Here is an 18119-nt window from a genome sequence, read left to right as displayed (position 1 = left end):
CTTCTCTTGATTTTATTTGTCATTTCTCTTTTTCTGTTGTTGTTTGTTTTTTTAAATCTAAGTAAGGCATTTTGAACTGCTTTCTTTGTATGAAAAGCACCATATAAATAAAGATTGATTTGATCACACATACACAGAGACACATCATGTGCAGAACTATATCTGTACAACAGTACAGCTATACATAGGAATCTGTAGAAGGAAAGTAATATGCAAGAGAACTTGGGATTATAAAAAACTGGGAAAATACATTTAAGAAAGTGTGTTGCAAAAGACAAACAAGTGGTACACTCTGTTTGTTACCTGTCTGTTGCCTATGAAGCTGAAATCAGGTGGTGCCAACCCCAACCCCACACAGACGTGCGCCAGCTCTGACACCTTACTGCCAAGCATAGAGTTGGAGAGGTTGGTTGGGGCAGCGGTCGCAGGAGAATCACTGTGTGGGGAGTTCATATTTGCTGCTGTAGGAGGAGAAAATGGGTTGAAAGGGAGAAATTAAAACGTGGCTAAAGGTGTATACAGAGAGGTGACTTCCTTGGTTGTTGATTCTGCTTGTAGTAAACTTGGAGGTGAGGCGTTAATCAGTGACGTACCTAGTTTCTTGGATGATCGTCTCCTGTTCTGCTGCTGGCCTCCATAGGTGGCACTGTTAGCCGCCTCCTGGGAGGAGTGACTTCCTGCTCCAGCACTGTCAATCTTGAGCATCTCCTTCAACATCAGAGTTCCCTTCTACAGCAACAGACCACACATGAACCTCATGAAACAATTGCAGTTTTTTAATTAGGATATAGTTCAACAATGACAGGTAGTTTTCGTAACTCCTCTCAAATACTTTTTTCATGTTATCTTAACCCATATTTGCTTCCGACACTCACCATGGCGAAGGACTGCGGAGACAACGGGCCCTCTGACTGGCTGTTGGGTACCTGTGGCGGAGCAGCAGGAGTTGTGGTCTGCTGGTTACCCGTGGAGATCTTGAGACTGGCAATGAGGTCCTCAAACTCAGTTGTAGCCTGAGTGAGAGAAATGTGTGAGGAGATGGGTGAGTGGAAGTGGGGAGACATTAATCTTTATATTCGCTGTGGACAAATTTAACAACAAACAATTCTGACCACTGTTGTTTAAAACAAGGGACTGCCTGAGAGCCATGGACTTTTATGCGGTTTCTTACAGCTCAAAGATGCAAATATAATATGGGAGGAAAGTAGGTTTTGTAAAAGCCTGTGTGTACCTTATTGGCTGTGTTCTGTGTGGGGAAAAGGCAGTTGGTATCTTCATTTTTCTTCAACAGTCTGATGCCACCAACTGGGGCCTGCAAAGAACACACAGAAAAAAAACAACATGAGTCTGACTTTACGTTTGCACACATCCATAAATACATTGATGAAGGTTCTCAGACATCCAGGCCATGGTGATTCTAACTGGACTTGTCTAAGTTTCTTGATGATGTTTCATCTCTCATCCAAAAGCTTATTCAGCTCTAACGAACTGAGAGGAGTTGGCTGATTTTTAAAAGGTCCCATACCATAAAAAACACATTTTCTCTGGTCTTTACATATATAATGTGGTCCTCCCTGAGCCTGCCAAATCCCAGAATGAGGAAAACAAGTGATTCCTGCATGGTCTCTGCAGCCCACCCACTGGTAACACGGAGCTCCTACAGGCTGTTCAGATTCAGCTCCTGTCATTACGTAATGAAAGGAGTCATTATCATAGGCCAACCTCCTCTGTATGGTGATATGAGATATCGGAGAGGGGGGCGTTCATCCCCGAGGTGAAGTTCGGTGTGTCCAGTGAGACAGAAGTGTTTCACAATGTCATCACTCAAAGCTAGACAAGCAAATAGCTCTGTTGTTGGTTCTATAAATCAACATCAGTGCCTATATTCTGTCCCAGCTACAGAACAACAGAAGAGACAGTGGCTGTGTTTCATATTTTAAGACAACGTGCTGGCTGCGGTTCGTGTTAACTTGTGTGTGTGTGCTAACCACTTCACATCGGACTGCTTCAGTAATGAGGGTCAGTACAAAGCTGGCTTTGCCTCAACACTGACCCTCGTAAAAGGATCAGTCCAAACCATACGGGACCCAGCAACTGCACCCGAGCCACCGAAAAGTGTCGCTGCGGTTTGATAGTATTTATAGTTGCCTATGAGTATGGTGAAGTCAGCTGGAAACTGGCTAACTAGTTAGCTCCGCTTTGGTCCGCTATGCAATGCCATTGTGAAGCGAGTTTAATGTTAATGATATTACGATGGAGCTTGGTTGTCACAATAAAAAGTCTGGAAACGTACAGACTGGAGACAGAGACGATGCGAACAGTGTCCAAGAGTTTGGAGACTGTGTCGGAGACAAACACAGCTTTCACTAGCTGTTAGCCATTAGCTTCATGGTACTAAATGTAACACCACATACGAACAATCTAACATTATACAGACACACTAACCATTCTGAAACGTCCTGCTGCAGCCACAGAGTCTGTACTTCTTCAGTAGCCTCTCCCTCTGGGTCCAGTTCTGGGTCAAACTGGTTCGGTTGAACGAAAAAATCTTCGCGAGCCATAGCAATACATATATACATCCACCCTCAACATTAGCACATGCTACTGCTAACACTAGGGGCATCCTCTCCCTGAGAGTGATGTAGCAGGCAGGGCTCTCCAAGTAGGCGTTGACAGATGGAGCTCATTAGTATTTAAAGGTGCAGGCACAGAAACAGACTGCTCTGAATAGAGCTCTGTAGAGTGACTTTTAGGCAGCTGAAATTCAGGACCACGGATGGGTTTGGGGCAATGCACATCGAATACTGAGTTGTTGGACCTCTGACAGCTGTGTGAAATTGATGAAAAACAGTATAATATGGGACCTTTAAACTCCGTCTGCTAACTTCCATCCAGCTTGTCAGAACTGAAGAAGCCTCTTGGATGAGAGGTGACATCTTCAAGAAACTGAAACAAGTCCAGCTGCCTACAATACAGCACTTAGAACATCTATAAACAGAACATAAAGCACATGCATATACATTAAAGCCACGCTCTAAATCTCACCAACAAATCTATGAATCTCTCTCATCAAGCCATAATCCACTTCACTTCCCTAATTCACTGCCAGGTTTATTAGTACCAACTGACACAACTTCTAGTCAAGAGCCAAGGATTTCCAAGGATTCTATTTATGTCAGGCTGCCCCAGTGTCATCTAGCTCAGATAAAATGCTAACATCTAGCCTTTGTTATCTACTGCCACACAATTGATACACATGTATTCATACACACGTGCAACTGAAGTTAACAAACTGCTTTGAATTTGAGTCATGTGTCGAATCATCTTGTTGTCGAGCTGAAGACCTGACGTGCCCGTTTTATGCAGTATGGACGTATGTAGACGTGTTCTGTGCATGTGTGTACTCACAGCTTTGTTGGAGTGCTGGTTTCCATCCTGTTGTGACTGTCCTTCCTAAAGTAGGAATTACACAGGTTTTGTTTTAAACTTCAACACAGAAAACTCTGTGGAAGATTTCCTACGTTCCAGAGACATGTGTCAATTACCTTGCTACCTCTAGCTATTTTTGCACTACTTCACATCAAAACTACGGGCTATTTTCAAGTCTCACACAAAGCCGGGATGCCATGAGGACATAGGGGTTGGCTGCTTATGAGTTACATACATTTTGAAATTCAACAGAGACATTTCAAAACAAACCAGAAATATGATTTGGATTGTCATTTATCAACACAACAGTAAAGCTGCTCATTAATTGCAGCTACAAAGCCCCCAGACACACACTCTTATAAACAGACTTACATTATTGTGCCAGTGAGCAGGTGGTTGTTGAGGGGGGCCAGAGCTCTGCAGAGCCTGCCACACATTATTGTACTCTGATTTACTCTGAATAAGGGAGCAGAAAGAGGGGAAAAATTGTATTTTTGACATAGCATGATATACAGGATTGAGAAGTGTCTAAACACAGGTGAGGCTGCACTTACCTTGGCCTGTTGTTTCTGATTGAGACCCTTAGAGGGAGAGTTCCTGTTGCCCTGGGAGGCTGCCTTCACTGCACTGTGTTTGTTGTTGTGCTACAGATAAGGGAAAAAAAGACACAAGTGTAAAACGGCAGAACTTGACACGGTGAGCGGTCTGAGAGACAACACTTATTTTTTAATTCCAGACAGGAGAAAAGAACTGCTTGGCTCACTCTTACCTGCATGGGTATAAAGGGTGAACGTGGGGAGTGGTTTAGGCCACCCAGCTGGCGCTGAGAGTTGAAGCTTGTGGCGGCGGCAGGCTGAGGTTTGACTATGGCAGTGAGTTTGTGGGAGGTGTGATCCACTCGTCCTCCATGGGAAAGGTTGATGAGAGCGCAGGGAGGGACGCGGTAACCACGAGGCGACGTACACCTAAAATGACACAATAGTTACAAGTCGTCTCAAAACCCTTCTCAGACAGAAGTGTGTAATTCTGAACAGCCGTCTTTTACACTGTTTCATCTGCACATATGCTTACAGTACATAGTGTGATTATTACCTGATATTGAGACCTCCAGCAAATTCTTCATCAAAAAGCACTTCATAGAGAACCTCTGCCTCACGCTCAGCTGAAAGCAAAGACACACACATTATGAACTGAGAATTATATGTTAAATGTGTGTATTTCCTTCTTTAGATGATGCACCTGAGCATCAGCCTTGCTGTGTGTAGAAATCCAAATATGCTGACCTCCTTTAATGCCGATGATTGTTCCTCTCAGTCCCAGTGGGACGGTGAAGCTCTCCCTGATGTTGACGACTCTGTCAAACAGGCGATACTCTGAATCCGGGTCTGGAACCACACCCTGCTGCTGCTCTAAGGGCTACAGGTACACACAGGTATTTATAAATACATGTTCAGTACTTTGTGAACCTGCACATAGGGTCTAACAGTTATTTTCATTATTGATTAGACTACAGAAGTAGCCAAAGACATTGAAGAGAGTGCAGCAGAAAGGAGTTTTAGTTGCCTTCACCTAAAGTAATGCCAAACACAGGCAAATTATACTCACCCTGTAGAGGAGATGAGGCTTGACTGTCACACGGACTTTCTTGGTGCTCTTCTTCACCTAAAAGAAGGAAGCGAGTGAGACAGAAAGAGCGGATAGAGAGAGAGGCATGTCAATGGAAGGACAGCAAGTACACACACAACTTCTGATACTGCAACTGGAGGAGGAATGCTATAGTTTGAAGCCATGTTTGTCAGAATCACCTTGGTTTTTTCCACCGCCTCCTCAATCCTCTCCACAATGGCAGTGTCTAGCACCTGTAGTTCACATGATGTTCTACTGACGGAGCTCACCGGGTGACTTTTCAACCATGAAGTGATTTCAGCAACCTTCTCTGCCCTGTGGGGTGTTCATCAGTATCAGGGATTGTCAGTAAATCAACAATAAATTGAATTTATTCCAAAAACTAATTCATTAAAATGATTCTATTACATCACAGAGGATTCAATATAATAATCAGTTTATGTATATCTATTTTTTTTTTACCCATTCTGGTCCAATCCAGGCCATATGTCATCTTCATAGAAAACATCATCATGGCTGTTTCTGGACACTGCGTTGAATACCTCAGAAAATCTAAAAAAAAATGGAAATGGTAAATGGTAAAAAATGGTAGATGAATAGAGAGGGGACGGTTCTCATGTTCTTGTTTTTTTTTTTTTTTTTGGAGGGGGGGGGGTGTTAACCTGTCCAGATATTCCGCTAGCAATTCCTCCACAGCAACAGAGTAGAGCCACTCCTTTTCAGTCCTCTTGGTGTACCCAGGAACCTCCTCGTTCTTCTTGTTGAACTTCAGGTTCAGACCGACGTTAGCTTTCTGCTCCCCACAAGGACTGCACATAATGGTGAAGAAAACATTGGTGCCTTAAAAATAGGCGAATCAACGTTTTTTTTTTTTTTTTAAATAAAACTAACCACTCAAGGTTTCTGCCTGCAAGAGTGAAAGTCACAAGGCAGGTTGGTCCACTCATAGAATAGTGATAACTAAATGAATATTGTAAGGTGGCTGAACACTCACTTTTTCTTGGAGCCTCTTCCAATAAAGATGCTTCCTGAGAAGCGGGACACGAGGTAGCTGGTGATTCCAAGACGAGATGCCAGAACGTATCCAGGGCTGTACTTCACACAGTACTTCTACAAAATACAAACACATGGAGGCCAAACAGTATGTTTGTGAGGCACAAATGGTGTAAGCATGGCAAGTATCCTCAATATCAACATGATTAAATGCCTTCACAGGTGTGTGTGTCTATGTGTGTGTGTGTGTGTGTGTGTGTGTATCTTACATGCTGATTCTGGATTAAGGTCTCAAGCTGTGGTTCGTGCGGCACATTAAATACCACTCGAACCCGACCATCTTTGATGACATCACTGGAGTCTTGTACCTGTTTACAAGTAATTCAAGAGATAAGCCAACGAACCAAATGACACATTACGATCAAAGAACAATTGTGAAATCTTGCCTGATAAAAAGCATTGTGACAGGAGGAAAGTTTTTTAAAAATTGTGTTGTAATAATTTCATCAATCATTATTTCATCTCTCAGAGGTAACAACAGATTTTTCTCCATCATAGCTGTCAATTACTGAATAACGTTCACGTCATTATACTCTATTTTGGGATGAGTTTGAAGGGGGACACTTCTCTCACTTTCTGTTGTCCAAACAGAGTGGATAGATATCATTATAAAATTATTTATTAAGTGGCTTGATGATGAACCAGCAGCACACATGTGACAAAACCTTTTACAGCACAATGCTGTAAACAATTACAAACTTATAACACGTAACTATTTCATATTTAGATCCAGCTTCAGTGGACTTCAGAAAAGCTGTTTTTGACCATTCATTGTTTTTTTTACAATGATGTGATCCTCTGACTTAAGCAGAAAAGTGCTTACATACCTCGCCCATGGCACCGTAGTAAGGGTTCCCCACCATGAAGACAGTGGTCGTAGGAGGGAAGAGCTCATCTAAGCTCTTGAAGCAGGTCAGAGATGAGTAAAAGGCCTTGATGTCCTGAGAAGATGAAGAATGTGGTTGAGGTTTTCTTTTGTTTTTTCTTTCACCAGTATTAAGCTTCAAACACAATTCCTCATTCTGCTACGCTTCTTAAAAAAAAAAAAAAAAAAGATTCATGTGGATGGTCCTGGAGTAAGTATGCAAAATTGTCAGTTAACATTTCTAATTACGGTAAGAGACTTGGCATTTGAATAGTTTATGTTAAAGTACAGCTTGTCTGCATTCCTCAGCTCAGAGGAATAAAACTATGGCGTGTATGAGTACTACTGCAACTATGTGTGTATATTACTGAATAAATCTCATGGAACCACAGGACTATAACAATGACTACAATCTTTCCCTAACAAAATTTTTTTTTTGTTGTGTGTATTCCTGTCTTGTATGTGTGTGCCTGTACCTTAACCACGGTCTGGTAGGCAAATGGGAGGACCTGCTTAGCCCACTGCTTCTCTAGTTCCACCACCCCGTTGGCTTTGGGGACGTATTTCCTTCCTGTCAGCAACTGGCCGTACAAAAGCACCGTTGTCTCATTCACCACAATGCCTTTCCTCTTCAGGAAACTGTTAAAAACAGAAAATAAATTTAGGATAGGCCTCATAAACATGAGCAATAACACAAAAGAGATCACATGTCACTCAAATTTTAGGAAAGAACTTGTCTTGTATTTTTAACGTACAGAGACAGATATATTTTCATATTTACATTGTTAAGAAAATATGTTTTCCTCCGTATTATTATTGCCGTTATCAATAATATTATCATAAAGTGATAGCAGTGTCATATGATTAATTACATAATCGTATTATGAAACTGTTACAGCTGACAAGATGATATTACTCTTACATGTACTATGTACTGTGTACTGAGGGTTCTCCCCAGAAATTTTTAGTATAGCGGCGCACTGTCATCCGGTGGGGGGGGACGCTCGCTCGCTTATCACCCTCACACGCTACAAAGCAGCTAATGTTGAAAATTAGTATAGTGGCGCTGAGCTAGCAGTATAGCGGTGCTGCGCCACCGTTCCATTGTCTGGGGAGAACCCTGGTACTATATTTTGCCATTTATCACACAACTATGTCACTTTGCTTTAGACACTATATCACTATTAGTACTGGAATACTTGAAGTGAGTAAGCATTTTAGTAATCTTTAGTATATTCATATTAATCCATATTTCTAAACTTAAAACACAAAAATTATGTTTAGTTTGAGAATTTTCCATATTGTATATTTCTAACTTGTTCTGTTTTCATCTTAAACACTTAAAATTATTTGCTCTTACAGTTTCTGTATTTATTTGCAATTATTCTGTCCATGTGCAGCTATTACACCCAAATTTCCCCTTTGTCTGGCTTGTTGTTCTGGGTGCCTTACTGCTCAGTGATTCCCTGGACATCCTTCACCCAGTCCTTCTGTTCTTTGTCAGACAGGCAGGTGACTTTGGTTGGAGGAGGAGTGGAGGGCCGGTCGTACACTTTTTGGACACCAGGTGGTTCCTCAAGACAAAACCTGAAAAACAGAGCAAAAGATATAATAGCTGCCTCATGCTTTGCACCGAAAACAACAACAAAATCTGTGCTAACAGACATGCATGCTACATTTACTGATTGAAGGCCAGATTTTCACCTGAACTGATACTTTAAAGTCACTTTATGCAACCCCAGTGATGGTGTCTTAATGATTTGAACCAGAGTTTCCTTTTCCATTACATAGTCTTTTCATTTCAGTTCTTAATGACTGATTAAGAAATCAAAATATAGAAAATATGACAGTTACTGCATTTAAGTCATTCATTGATAATTAATTCATGGGTAGAATCTATGCCGAGCAAGCAAAAATCTGCGGAATGATGCAGCAAGTGTCACATTTTGTCTCAGAATCAAACATATTAACACCCAGCATTAATTCTTACTTGACTTCCCCATCTGACACTGCAATGACGCGAGCTTCCTCTAGATGTGGCCAGTTGACGAACACTGACTTCCCCAATACTTGTGTGGCAACATCATCACATACCTTAAAACCAAAAAACAAAAAAAACAAAAAAAACAAGACAAGAAAGAGGGAGACGGTACATTTGAATTTAAATTTCATATACTGCATACAGCCTGAAACAGAACAAACAAAGGTTTACTCTTACGATTAAGATCATGATAAGATCAGCCAGTTGAGAAATTCTGTGCTGTTGATGCATTTTACTGCATTTTGTCACGCTCACAATACGAGATACAAGAACTACAAAAAATTATCTGTTATTGGAGATATCTGAGACAATTAGCTCTATCTAGAGGAAACTTGTATCACTGTAGTATCCAATGGCATAAGACTTGGTATTGGAGCTTTGCAATAATTACATTATTACAATCATAATTTTCACCAGTGTGTTTATTAAGTGAAATCAGTAAAAATCAAACAGAAACTCACCGCCTCTCCTTCCTTGCTGGGGAGGATATCTAGTATGGTGTTCTCCCCTCTGCTGCTCTGCTGGAACACAACCACCCCGCTCTTCTTCTTATAGAACTACAAGTGACAGAGAGACCATCAAAAGTTGCAGCATTCAAGTTTCTACATTTGTCATCATTTTTCATCATTCACAATTATACTTCCAAGTAGTCCTCCATAAATAAACAAGTCATTATTGAGATTGTGTCATTATAGAATAAAAGGCTAAAAGCCTCAGACCCTGTGTTGAGGCTTCGATCCTTTCAATGTAATTCAGCCATTCAGACACTCATACACACTTACCTTGTGCCTAATGTGTTGTAGTGTGGGAAAGCCACAGAAGTACAGAGATGAGCGGTCGAAGGGTCTGGAGACATGGTCCAAAGGTACATGCCAGGCATCCATGGGGATGTGTTCCTTCCTTTAACAGACACAATACAAATAACCCCTCTTGCTTTTACAGTTCTCTTCATGTAAAAAGCAGCTTTGGTAGAATGGTTTGTTTTACCATATCTATGCTATGTGTATAGATTTGACAAGTGTACTTTCATCATTACTTATTAATTACCTTTTCATTCCAAGTGAGGGTGAAAAACATCTAGTCATTCTATTTAATAATAATCTGTGTAATTCCATTTTAAAATTATTGCCCTAATTATTGTTCTAAGTAACCTGCTGGGTCTAGCAGACTGGATTTGTGATATCAAAGAGAAAGATGCCTTATTTTCATGTATCATCAGTAACCAGGCTGTGTCTACCTACCTGACATGGCAGTGGATGATGTCAGGGAACAGCTGGGGCAGGCTCGAGCTGTATGTGATGTCAGCCTCCTGGTCATATGTGTAGACTGCACACTCTGTGTGACAATTCCTGGCCTTCTCCTGTTTAGTCAGCTTGTGATTACAGGGATCCATGGCTGCTAGCAAGCACCTCTGTTCAATAAACACACAACACACACACACATACAGTTATACCGGTAATGAGCACGCCTTCTTTAAACTTAGTTGCGGCATCGTTTTTTTTCACCAAGTGGCCACGTGTCTGTGTGTGTATGTACCTCATCTATGAAGGGAATGAGAACCACTGCCTCCCACTCCTGCTGTTTTCCATTGAGGTCAGTTTTAAAGTCAAGAGGGTAGTATTCGATAATGGGAGAATTCTCATTTGTCATCAGGTGCTGCAATATAACAAACAAAATATCATTTTCACCTTTCTTTATTACATGTTTTGATCTTGCATAGACCATAATATTTGCATATCATTATTATAATCTTTGCTATTTTGCTACAAATGGTTCCATATATACCAAGTGAAATCCAAAAGGTTAAGCACAAGCTGTGCATACATATCATATATGTGCGTGAGAGAGTGTGTGTGTTACCCTGTAAGCCTGAGGCAGCAGCTCCATGCTGGCAGCAGGCAGGACTGCCAACAGCTGCTGGAAGGGCATGAAGGGTTTCCCAAGGTCAAAGGTCAACTTTAACCCAGCTATATTCCTGATGTCAGACAGGAAGGGAGCGTAGTGGAAGGGGTAGTACCTAGAGAGTCATACACTCATTATTTAAAGGCCAATTCAAAGAACAAACTCAAGTGAGTAGGAGGAAGGAAAACAAGAAAAGGGGAATTCAGTGTTCTCAACCAAAAATGTAATGTGTTCTGATTATATATTGTTTTGTATAGATGTAGAATACTAATTTAATACATGACTTGACTTCTTCAGGTCACTGGAATAAGAGGAGCCAGAGAGGAGAGAGTCTTTGACATATGAGAACGAAATTCTCACCAGCTCCAGGACTGAACCCCGTGGTAATAGTAGTGCAGGATCCACTGGATACCTTCCACATAACACCTGGCCTGCTTGGCTAGAAACTCACTGAAATGGAGAGTATAAAAACACATTTTAGGGGTCACTTACAAATTACAAATTGATGTATGGGCAGCAAATATATTGTTTACAGATCACTGCAAACATTTATCACATGGTGAGTGTCATTTTTAGACACCCATGCAAGGGTTGGCTGCCTTTTCACTGCATGCACTGCATTTTGTTTTATTTATGTCCATAATCAGTGGACCTCAATATAATCCTCTTTTGTACTGAGGAACTGTGCCTCCTGTGATAAGTCCATTTTCTCTATGTACTGTATTTGTATATCTATATACACTCACTCAGACACCACATCCACGCCCATCTTGGTCATATAGTAGGTGCGCTTGTACTGTCTGAACTCCGTTTCAAACATATCGTCCTCCTCCTCCTCGTCATCACCTTTTCCTTCTCCAATCACTTTGTCTGATGATGTCAGCGCTGCGAGACAGAGGGCGGAATCCTGCACACACACAGAGCAAATTATATGAATTATTACAAACAGGGATATGTGACAGAGACTGTACATAAAAACAGTGAATGAATATTGGGATTCATTTTCTTTTACTGCATCACTGTTTGTATGAAATATATATAAAGATCTTGAGAAAACAGCAGACCTCTTTCTGGTTGGCTTCTTTGCTGGCAGCTTCCTTTTCTGCAGCCAGTCCAGCAGCTTCATTCAGGTACTTGTTACCAACTTTGCTCTCAAACCACTTCAAGTCCACAAACACCTCGCTGAAATGTTCCCGGTCGAACTGGAGGAGAGAAAGAAAGGGGAAGAGAATGGAACAGTGTCACAGATTCTTATGGTGGTTTCTCAATGATATGCCCTCTTGACACCCACTTACATTAATTCACTTTTACAATAACTTTGTGACAAACTTCACTGCAGACAGAAGGACTAATGCAACATTTTGCACATACGCACTTAACACCAATTCTTACTGTTTGTGTTATAATATATGACTTCTCTTTAAGTGGATTTTTTCAAGATATTATTGGAGCATCATTCAGAGCATAAACATATACAGTGACTTAAGTGAATTTAAAAATGTGATGTCATCCTACAAATAAGTCAATCTGTAGGATGACTTATTTGTATACTAAATGTAAGTTTTAGTGAACAGAATTTGCTCTTAAAAGACATTAACATTTGATACTTATTTATACTTACTTATATATTGTATGTTGTTTTGTTTTGACTGATTCATTCATAAACTATATCACTGATTAATGGAGGAATTACACTGTACTTTACAGCGTTCTCTCACCTCAGAAAGCTTCTCCAGGTATTTCTCAAAGTTTCTGAGGTTTAGGTGCCCATTCTCATTCAGATAACCTGAGTCAGGAAACAGGATTCAGTGTTGTTATTACATTTATCAAATGCACTATAAAAGCAGCTCATATTTCTATACTAAAATGGCCGACATGTACAAGCAAGCTCGACCAACACAAACAACACTTAAAAGGAAACATGTCACTTGAAATATTGCATCAAGAAACTTCTTGCAAATGCTTGATATTTTATGTGCCACTCTCAACTGGTTCATTTGTGTGCGTGTCTCACCCCCCAAGCTGGGCAGAACACTGATGTAGGTCTTGTACAGCAGTGGCAATGCATCATGGCTGATGTGAAGATGAGGGAGGTGAGGGATAAAATCGTTTCCCACGAGGAAGCCCATTAGAATCCAGTCGTCTATTATTCGCTCCAAGTCATAATCAGAACCAATGTGTTTCTGGGAAAAAAAAAAACAAAAAACAAAAAAAAAAACCACACAAACATATCCAGGTTACATTAAGGCATAACATCTTTTGGCCAAACTTCCCTGGCATGGAAAGCACATGTTTTGTTTCCATAAGTCATCTGGGTTTTCCATGCATATATATGTGTGTGTATGCGTGTGTGTGTGCGGAAGTGTTTGTGTCTCACCCTGAGCTCAGAGAACTCGTAGTCAATGTACTCCCTCATGAGAGACAAGTGAAGTAGGTGAAAAGTTGTTTCCTCCGGAGCAGTTATCCTTGAAGTACAAAAAAAGAGCAGGGTTTACAAAAGGAGAAGAAGAGAACAGAAATGATTTAAACATTAAAGAAATTCACCTCTTCTGGTTTTTCTTTCCTCCAAAGCGGACTTCCTCTCTGAGCAGGGAGAAGTTTGGCTCGTGGCTGGTTAAACCCAACATCATCTTCAACACAGATGGCAAGAGAGTGTAATCATCCAAAGATGGTTTGAGCAACAAAGACATCATCACGTAAGCTCACAAGCACACAGATCCTACCAGGTCAGCATCCAGGCCGTACAGGCAGTGTCGGGTATTGGGGTCATGACTGGGCTTCCTGTTCTCAGAGCGAATAAACTCCATGATCTTATGCTCTCCCTCTCCTGGAGTCTGTTAGGAAGAGAAACACACATAAAGTATAAGCAACCCTTAAGTTGGCTGGACAGAAATAAATCGACGGACATTGGGGTTAACAGCGGATAACACACCTCATGACCAGACAGGTAGACTCTGACGTTCTGCCACAGCTTGTCGGTGGAGAGCTTGTTGTGGACAAAATACTCGAGCTGCTCCTGGAGTCTTGCCATGAAGTCAGTGCCTGAGAGAATGATGAGTGATAATAGCAGTTGATGCTTTTTCACAGAGAACGCACGTTTACATTGATAAAATATGTCCTTGCTAAGAACAACATCATCCCACTGACAATAATGGCTGAACAAAAAAATGCATCTGCATCAAATTTCAACAGAATGCCCTAAACAATCACTGCCACTCCATTACTACTCAAGTCAGGATAAGTGCAGCTACGGAGTACCAATTTTACATCAGTGCACTATTTATTTCTTAATTAAAAATCTATACCACGAATCAATGTTTTTTGGGGATAACAACCAGATCAGGAAAAAACAATATTGCATTTTAGATCAAAAAGACATGCACACACTTTGAAATAACCTCATGAGAAAAGAATATTAGTAGTATGTCAGTACTTGATGCATGAGTTGTTTTTTTAATCTGGTTGTTATTTACAAAGTACAGCTTTTGCACACCTCAAGTTTGACAGGTGAATAGGAGAAGGCCAAGGACTGACAGAATCAGGAACAATGTAACCCTTATGTAATATATACACTGCTCAAAAAGGTCAGATTTAGGACATTTTCCTTAAAACTACAACTGAATCTATGTCTATGTGTCGATTGTAAAATTGTATTTATGCTAAATTGATGCAAATGTTGAATGGATTTGGATCGAGAGCATCTGAAAAGAAGTGTCATGGTCTGGCTGATGTGTCCACACCAATCTGTCTGACAACTTTTCACACCAAAACTAATTTAACCAAACAGGCAAATGCTATGATTCAATGAAGCTGAACTCCTGCCACTAGCTAGGATTTACTGATGTGTCTGTGAATCTGTCACAGATGGCAGATGACGTATTTACTAGATCTAAAAAAGTCAACCTAGAAGAAGAAGAAGAAGAAGAAGAAGAAGAAGAAGAAGAAGAAGAAGAAGAAGAAGAAGAAGAAGAAGAAGAAGAAGGTTAGAATCAACTGATTTCCCTTCCCTGAACTAAACTGCTACCTGTACAAGCTCTGCTACAGCTGCTTTTATCAAATTCGTTGTGTGATGTGCACTTTGTGTGAAGGTTGAGATTCCTACCAGGGGTGATACAGTTGGAGTCAAAGCGAGCCTCTGTGGGAAGCACCTCTCCTTTATCCAGAGCTTTTTTTATCTTGTCCTCTGCTTCTTTGGCAGACCTAGACACACAGACAAACACAGGCAGATAGAAAAAAGGGGCAGGTCAGACTCACAGTCTCTGTCTGTCGTCTGGTTTCTTCAGTCTTTACCAAAGCAAACATTGCATTTCAGTTCCAGTCTATTTGGGGCTCATTTTGCCATATTAGGTGGTTCATGGAGGGCCAGGTTTACAATTGTCATACCACAAACATCACTGCTGAACCACAGAATTATACCTGACATTGTATAAATATATTTTTGAGCAGAGCTGTCATCTTGATCAGATAACTAAAAGAGAATGGGGCATTGTTTTACACTTGAGATTCAACATCATGGTGCAAACATGTTCAGAAAATTCTATTTCTTTATTTGGTCACCTCAAGAAAAGCTACTTGAACACCCTATATTTAACATTTAGTTGTGTTTGAGATAAAGAAGAGAAAACATTAGTGGCTGAGAGAGCGAGACGTTGTCACTAATAAAGCCATTCTATAATAATTCAACAACAGCAACAGCAACATTTTGGCTCTAACAGTAACCTGTGTTCACCTTTCCATTACAATGCCAAACACATATCATGGAGCAAGGGGCATTACACCTGAGCTGACCCATTCACAGACAAGCAGAGGATAGTATTCCTCCATTATTATTTTCGTCCTGTATCCATTTCTACCTGAATCTCCGTCCCCTCTGCTGGTTCATCTTTGCCCTTGGTGCCACACCATCCACCGCCATGAAGAAGACCTTGCGAGGCTTGATGATCCTGAAGAGCACCTCCAGGTAATGGAAGATGTCAGCAAAAATCTTTTCCTCAGAAATGCGAAAGTGGACATCCTCGTCATTCGGGTGGGAACACTGATGGATAATCCCATTCATGTCCAGATAGAGATTGTCAAATTCTGGAATCTAAAGAACAAAAGGGGGGGGGGGGGACCCTGCAGTTAGTAATAAATTCTGATTATCATTGTCCATGTTCTTTTCCTTTAAAGCGACCAAATGGTCAAATGGATTGATATCCCTCGACTGTCTGGAATACATATTTCAACAACAACAACAAAAAAAATGTTTCTATTAGGATTGAATGATTTTGAAAACATATTGAATTGCAATTATATTTGACTGATACTGCAATTGTTATATGATTCTGGGAAGGATAAATGTATCATAATGATAATGAATATATATATATATAAACACATTTATCAATGAATATAATAATTTTCATTTCAAAAAACATAATAAAACATCTCTGAAGCACAACAATGTTATTCAAAAATAGTATCTGAAAAGATACTAAAGATTTTGCATTTCACAAATATTGCACTTGCAAATTAGATTTTGTAGAGGCCCTTCTGTGAGTTCAGCAGAATGACTGTTGAGCCCTGGTTTCTGTTATGTTTTCTGTGAACAGACTATCCTTCACATGACATAATGTGGAAGCCACAAGGAAAGGAGTCAGTTCACCTTTGTCAGTCCCCAAAAGGCCCCTCCAGCCTGATAGAGCTAAAGAACGCAAACATTTTCTGACACCTAGGTTTAGTAACAATGTTACTCAACTTGTTGTTTGTGTTACTAAACACCCATTGAGTTTAAGTAACACAACGGGTGTTTTGGAAGCCATTGACATTAGTGTGTCCTTAAGTGTCAGATAAGTGTATGCGACATATCTATCAAATGTGAAGCTGTTTGAATTAAACTGTCCTCACATATCGATGCTGTCTTACGCAACATGAGTGACTGAGCAACGTCCAGCTGATGAAACTGCTGCTCGAGCACTGAAATTCTATCTTTCTTATAACAGGGTACTAGGTCGCTAAAGTCCAAACCAGCGCCGCTTAAGTAGCACAAATAACACGCAGCAGTCAAGTCGAGTCACTTCACTAAAATGTTTGCCCTCTGTATTATCCACGGACTGACGACATGGGTTCAATGTTGCATTTTAAAACAACTTCATAAACACTGTAAGGTACGGCGCCTGTTAGCTAGCTGGCAGCAGTAACTAGCTGCAGCCTGTGCACATCTGTTGTTAAAGGTAAAGTAAGTTAGCCAACTAGCTGACTGTGAGGGCTTTAATGTTGTTCAGAATCCTTTTGCCCAATTGAGACCTAAACTATCCAGTGGGAACACACTTACCAAGTTACATTCACTTTAACCAGTTCAACGCTAAAAATGTATACAGGTGGAAGACCAAAATAACAAGCTAGTTAGTCTTGGAATTTGGAACGCTGCGTCTAAGTTATAACTTATACAATTTATATAATAAAGGAGTCAGAAGTGTTTGACAACAACTGTCCTGGCGACAGGCAAAAACATTGGTGGGCTAGGCGGACTAAAAGTTCCCCGGCCCGCTTCACTTAGCTTGCTAATAGCCAACAGCTAGCTAAGCTAACGACGCGGCTATAAGCAACAGTGAATTTTGAAGCTAACGACATTCAACCCTGGTTTGGTGTCCTACCTGATGTTCCTTGACAACTTCACTAAGACAAGGATATCGCTCGGATATCCATCGGTAAAATTTTGGTACTCCCATCTTCACCTAGAAAGTCTCAGCCTTTGGATCAAGTAAGTCAACAGTCAAAACTGAACCGAGGTGTTTAGCTATGCGGGTAACTAAATACGGTCAAGATTTCACTGGGTATCATGAGAAGTCCAGTTTTGTTTCCAGCGGCCGCTAACTAGCTAGTTGTCCGTGGTCCGTCTGTTAAAACATTCCGCTGCTAAAAGGAAAACAGTCGTTCCATTTTTTGTTTCCCACTGATCATGTCTTCTTCTCTATATTTGTAAGGTATGGAAACCCATCCCCACCACAAAATAAAAACATTTCAAGAAAAACAAAAAACAAACAAAAATTTTTAAAACATGATTTGATCAAAGTCAGTACTATTATTAAAGTAAGTGTTAAAATCTCGTTTTGATTTAGGTCAAAATTCTTACCTGGTATGTTATTGGTCACTTGGTATACAACACACTGATTTTCCACCATAAGTTAAAATGCTAGGCCCTCTTTACTAGGCCATTACTTA

General features: G+C 40.5%; 1 protein-coding gene across 3 annotated transcripts in view; it reads right to left on the bottom strand.

Annotated features, from left to right (window-relative positions):
• xrn1 (5'-3' exoribonuclease 1) overlaps positions 1-17780 on the bottom strand; it is a 33310-nt gene extending 15530 nt beyond the window's left edge. For all 3 annotated transcript variants that reach the window (XM_037083730.1, XM_037083729.1, XM_037083728.1), the window contains exons 1-37: positions 17552-17780; positions 15770-16002; positions 15019-15116; positions 13849-13958; positions 13640-13750; positions 13461-13546; positions 13294-13381; positions 12931-13099; positions 12635-12702; positions 11981-12118; positions 11663-11823; positions 11277-11366; positions 10875-11031; positions 10551-10670; positions 10256-10425; positions 9797-9914; positions 9476-9571; positions 8964-9067; positions 8426-8560; positions 7450-7612; positions 6936-7049; positions 6318-6416; positions 6050-6165; positions 5718-5864; positions 5518-5607; positions 5235-5370; positions 5035-5091; positions 4713-4845; positions 4522-4591; positions 4199-4394; positions 3984-4073; positions 3802-3885; positions 3409-3453; positions 1232-1312; positions 876-1013; positions 594-729; positions 304-461 (exon numbers count right to left, since the gene is read on the bottom strand). In XM_037083730.1, coding sequence (XP_036939625.1) covers positions 304-461; positions 594-729; positions 876-1013; positions 1232-1312; positions 3409-3453; positions 3802-3885; positions 3984-4073; positions 4199-4394; positions 4522-4591; positions 4713-4845; positions 5035-5091; positions 5235-5370; positions 5518-5607; positions 5718-5864; positions 6050-6165; positions 6318-6416; positions 6936-7049; positions 7450-7612; positions 8426-8560; positions 8964-9067; positions 9476-9571; positions 9797-9914; positions 10256-10425; positions 10551-10670; positions 10875-11031; positions 11277-11366; positions 11663-11823; positions 11981-12118; positions 12635-12702; positions 12931-13099; positions 13294-13381; positions 13461-13546; positions 13640-13750; positions 13849-13958; positions 15019-15116; positions 15770-16002; positions 17552-17626 — 4380 coding nt within the window. In that variant the 5' untranslated portion in view covers positions 17627-17780. The remainder of the gene's footprint in view (positions 1-303; positions 462-593; positions 730-875; positions 1014-1231; positions 1313-3408; positions 3454-3801; positions 3886-3983; positions 4074-4198; positions 4395-4521; positions 4592-4712; positions 4846-5034; positions 5092-5234; positions 5371-5517; positions 5608-5717; positions 5865-6049; positions 6166-6317; positions 6417-6935; positions 7050-7449; positions 7613-8425; positions 8561-8963; positions 9068-9475; positions 9572-9796; positions 9915-10255; positions 10426-10550; positions 10671-10874; positions 11032-11276; positions 11367-11662; positions 11824-11980; positions 12119-12634; positions 12703-12930; positions 13100-13293; positions 13382-13460; positions 13547-13639; positions 13751-13848; positions 13959-15018; positions 15117-15769; positions 16003-17551) is intronic.
• Positions 17781-18119: the final 339 nt, after the last annotated feature.

Source organism: Acanthopagrus latus, chromosome 21 (assembly GCF_904848185.1).
Source record: "Acanthopagrus latus isolate v.2019 chromosome 21, fAcaLat1.1, whole genome shotgun sequence".
Lineage (NCBI taxonomy): Eukaryota > Metazoa > Chordata > Actinopteri > Spariformes > Sparidae > Acanthopagrus > Acanthopagrus latus.
Note: the sequence above shows the minus strand (reverse complement) of the source record. Positions and strands in the feature narration are given on the sequence as shown.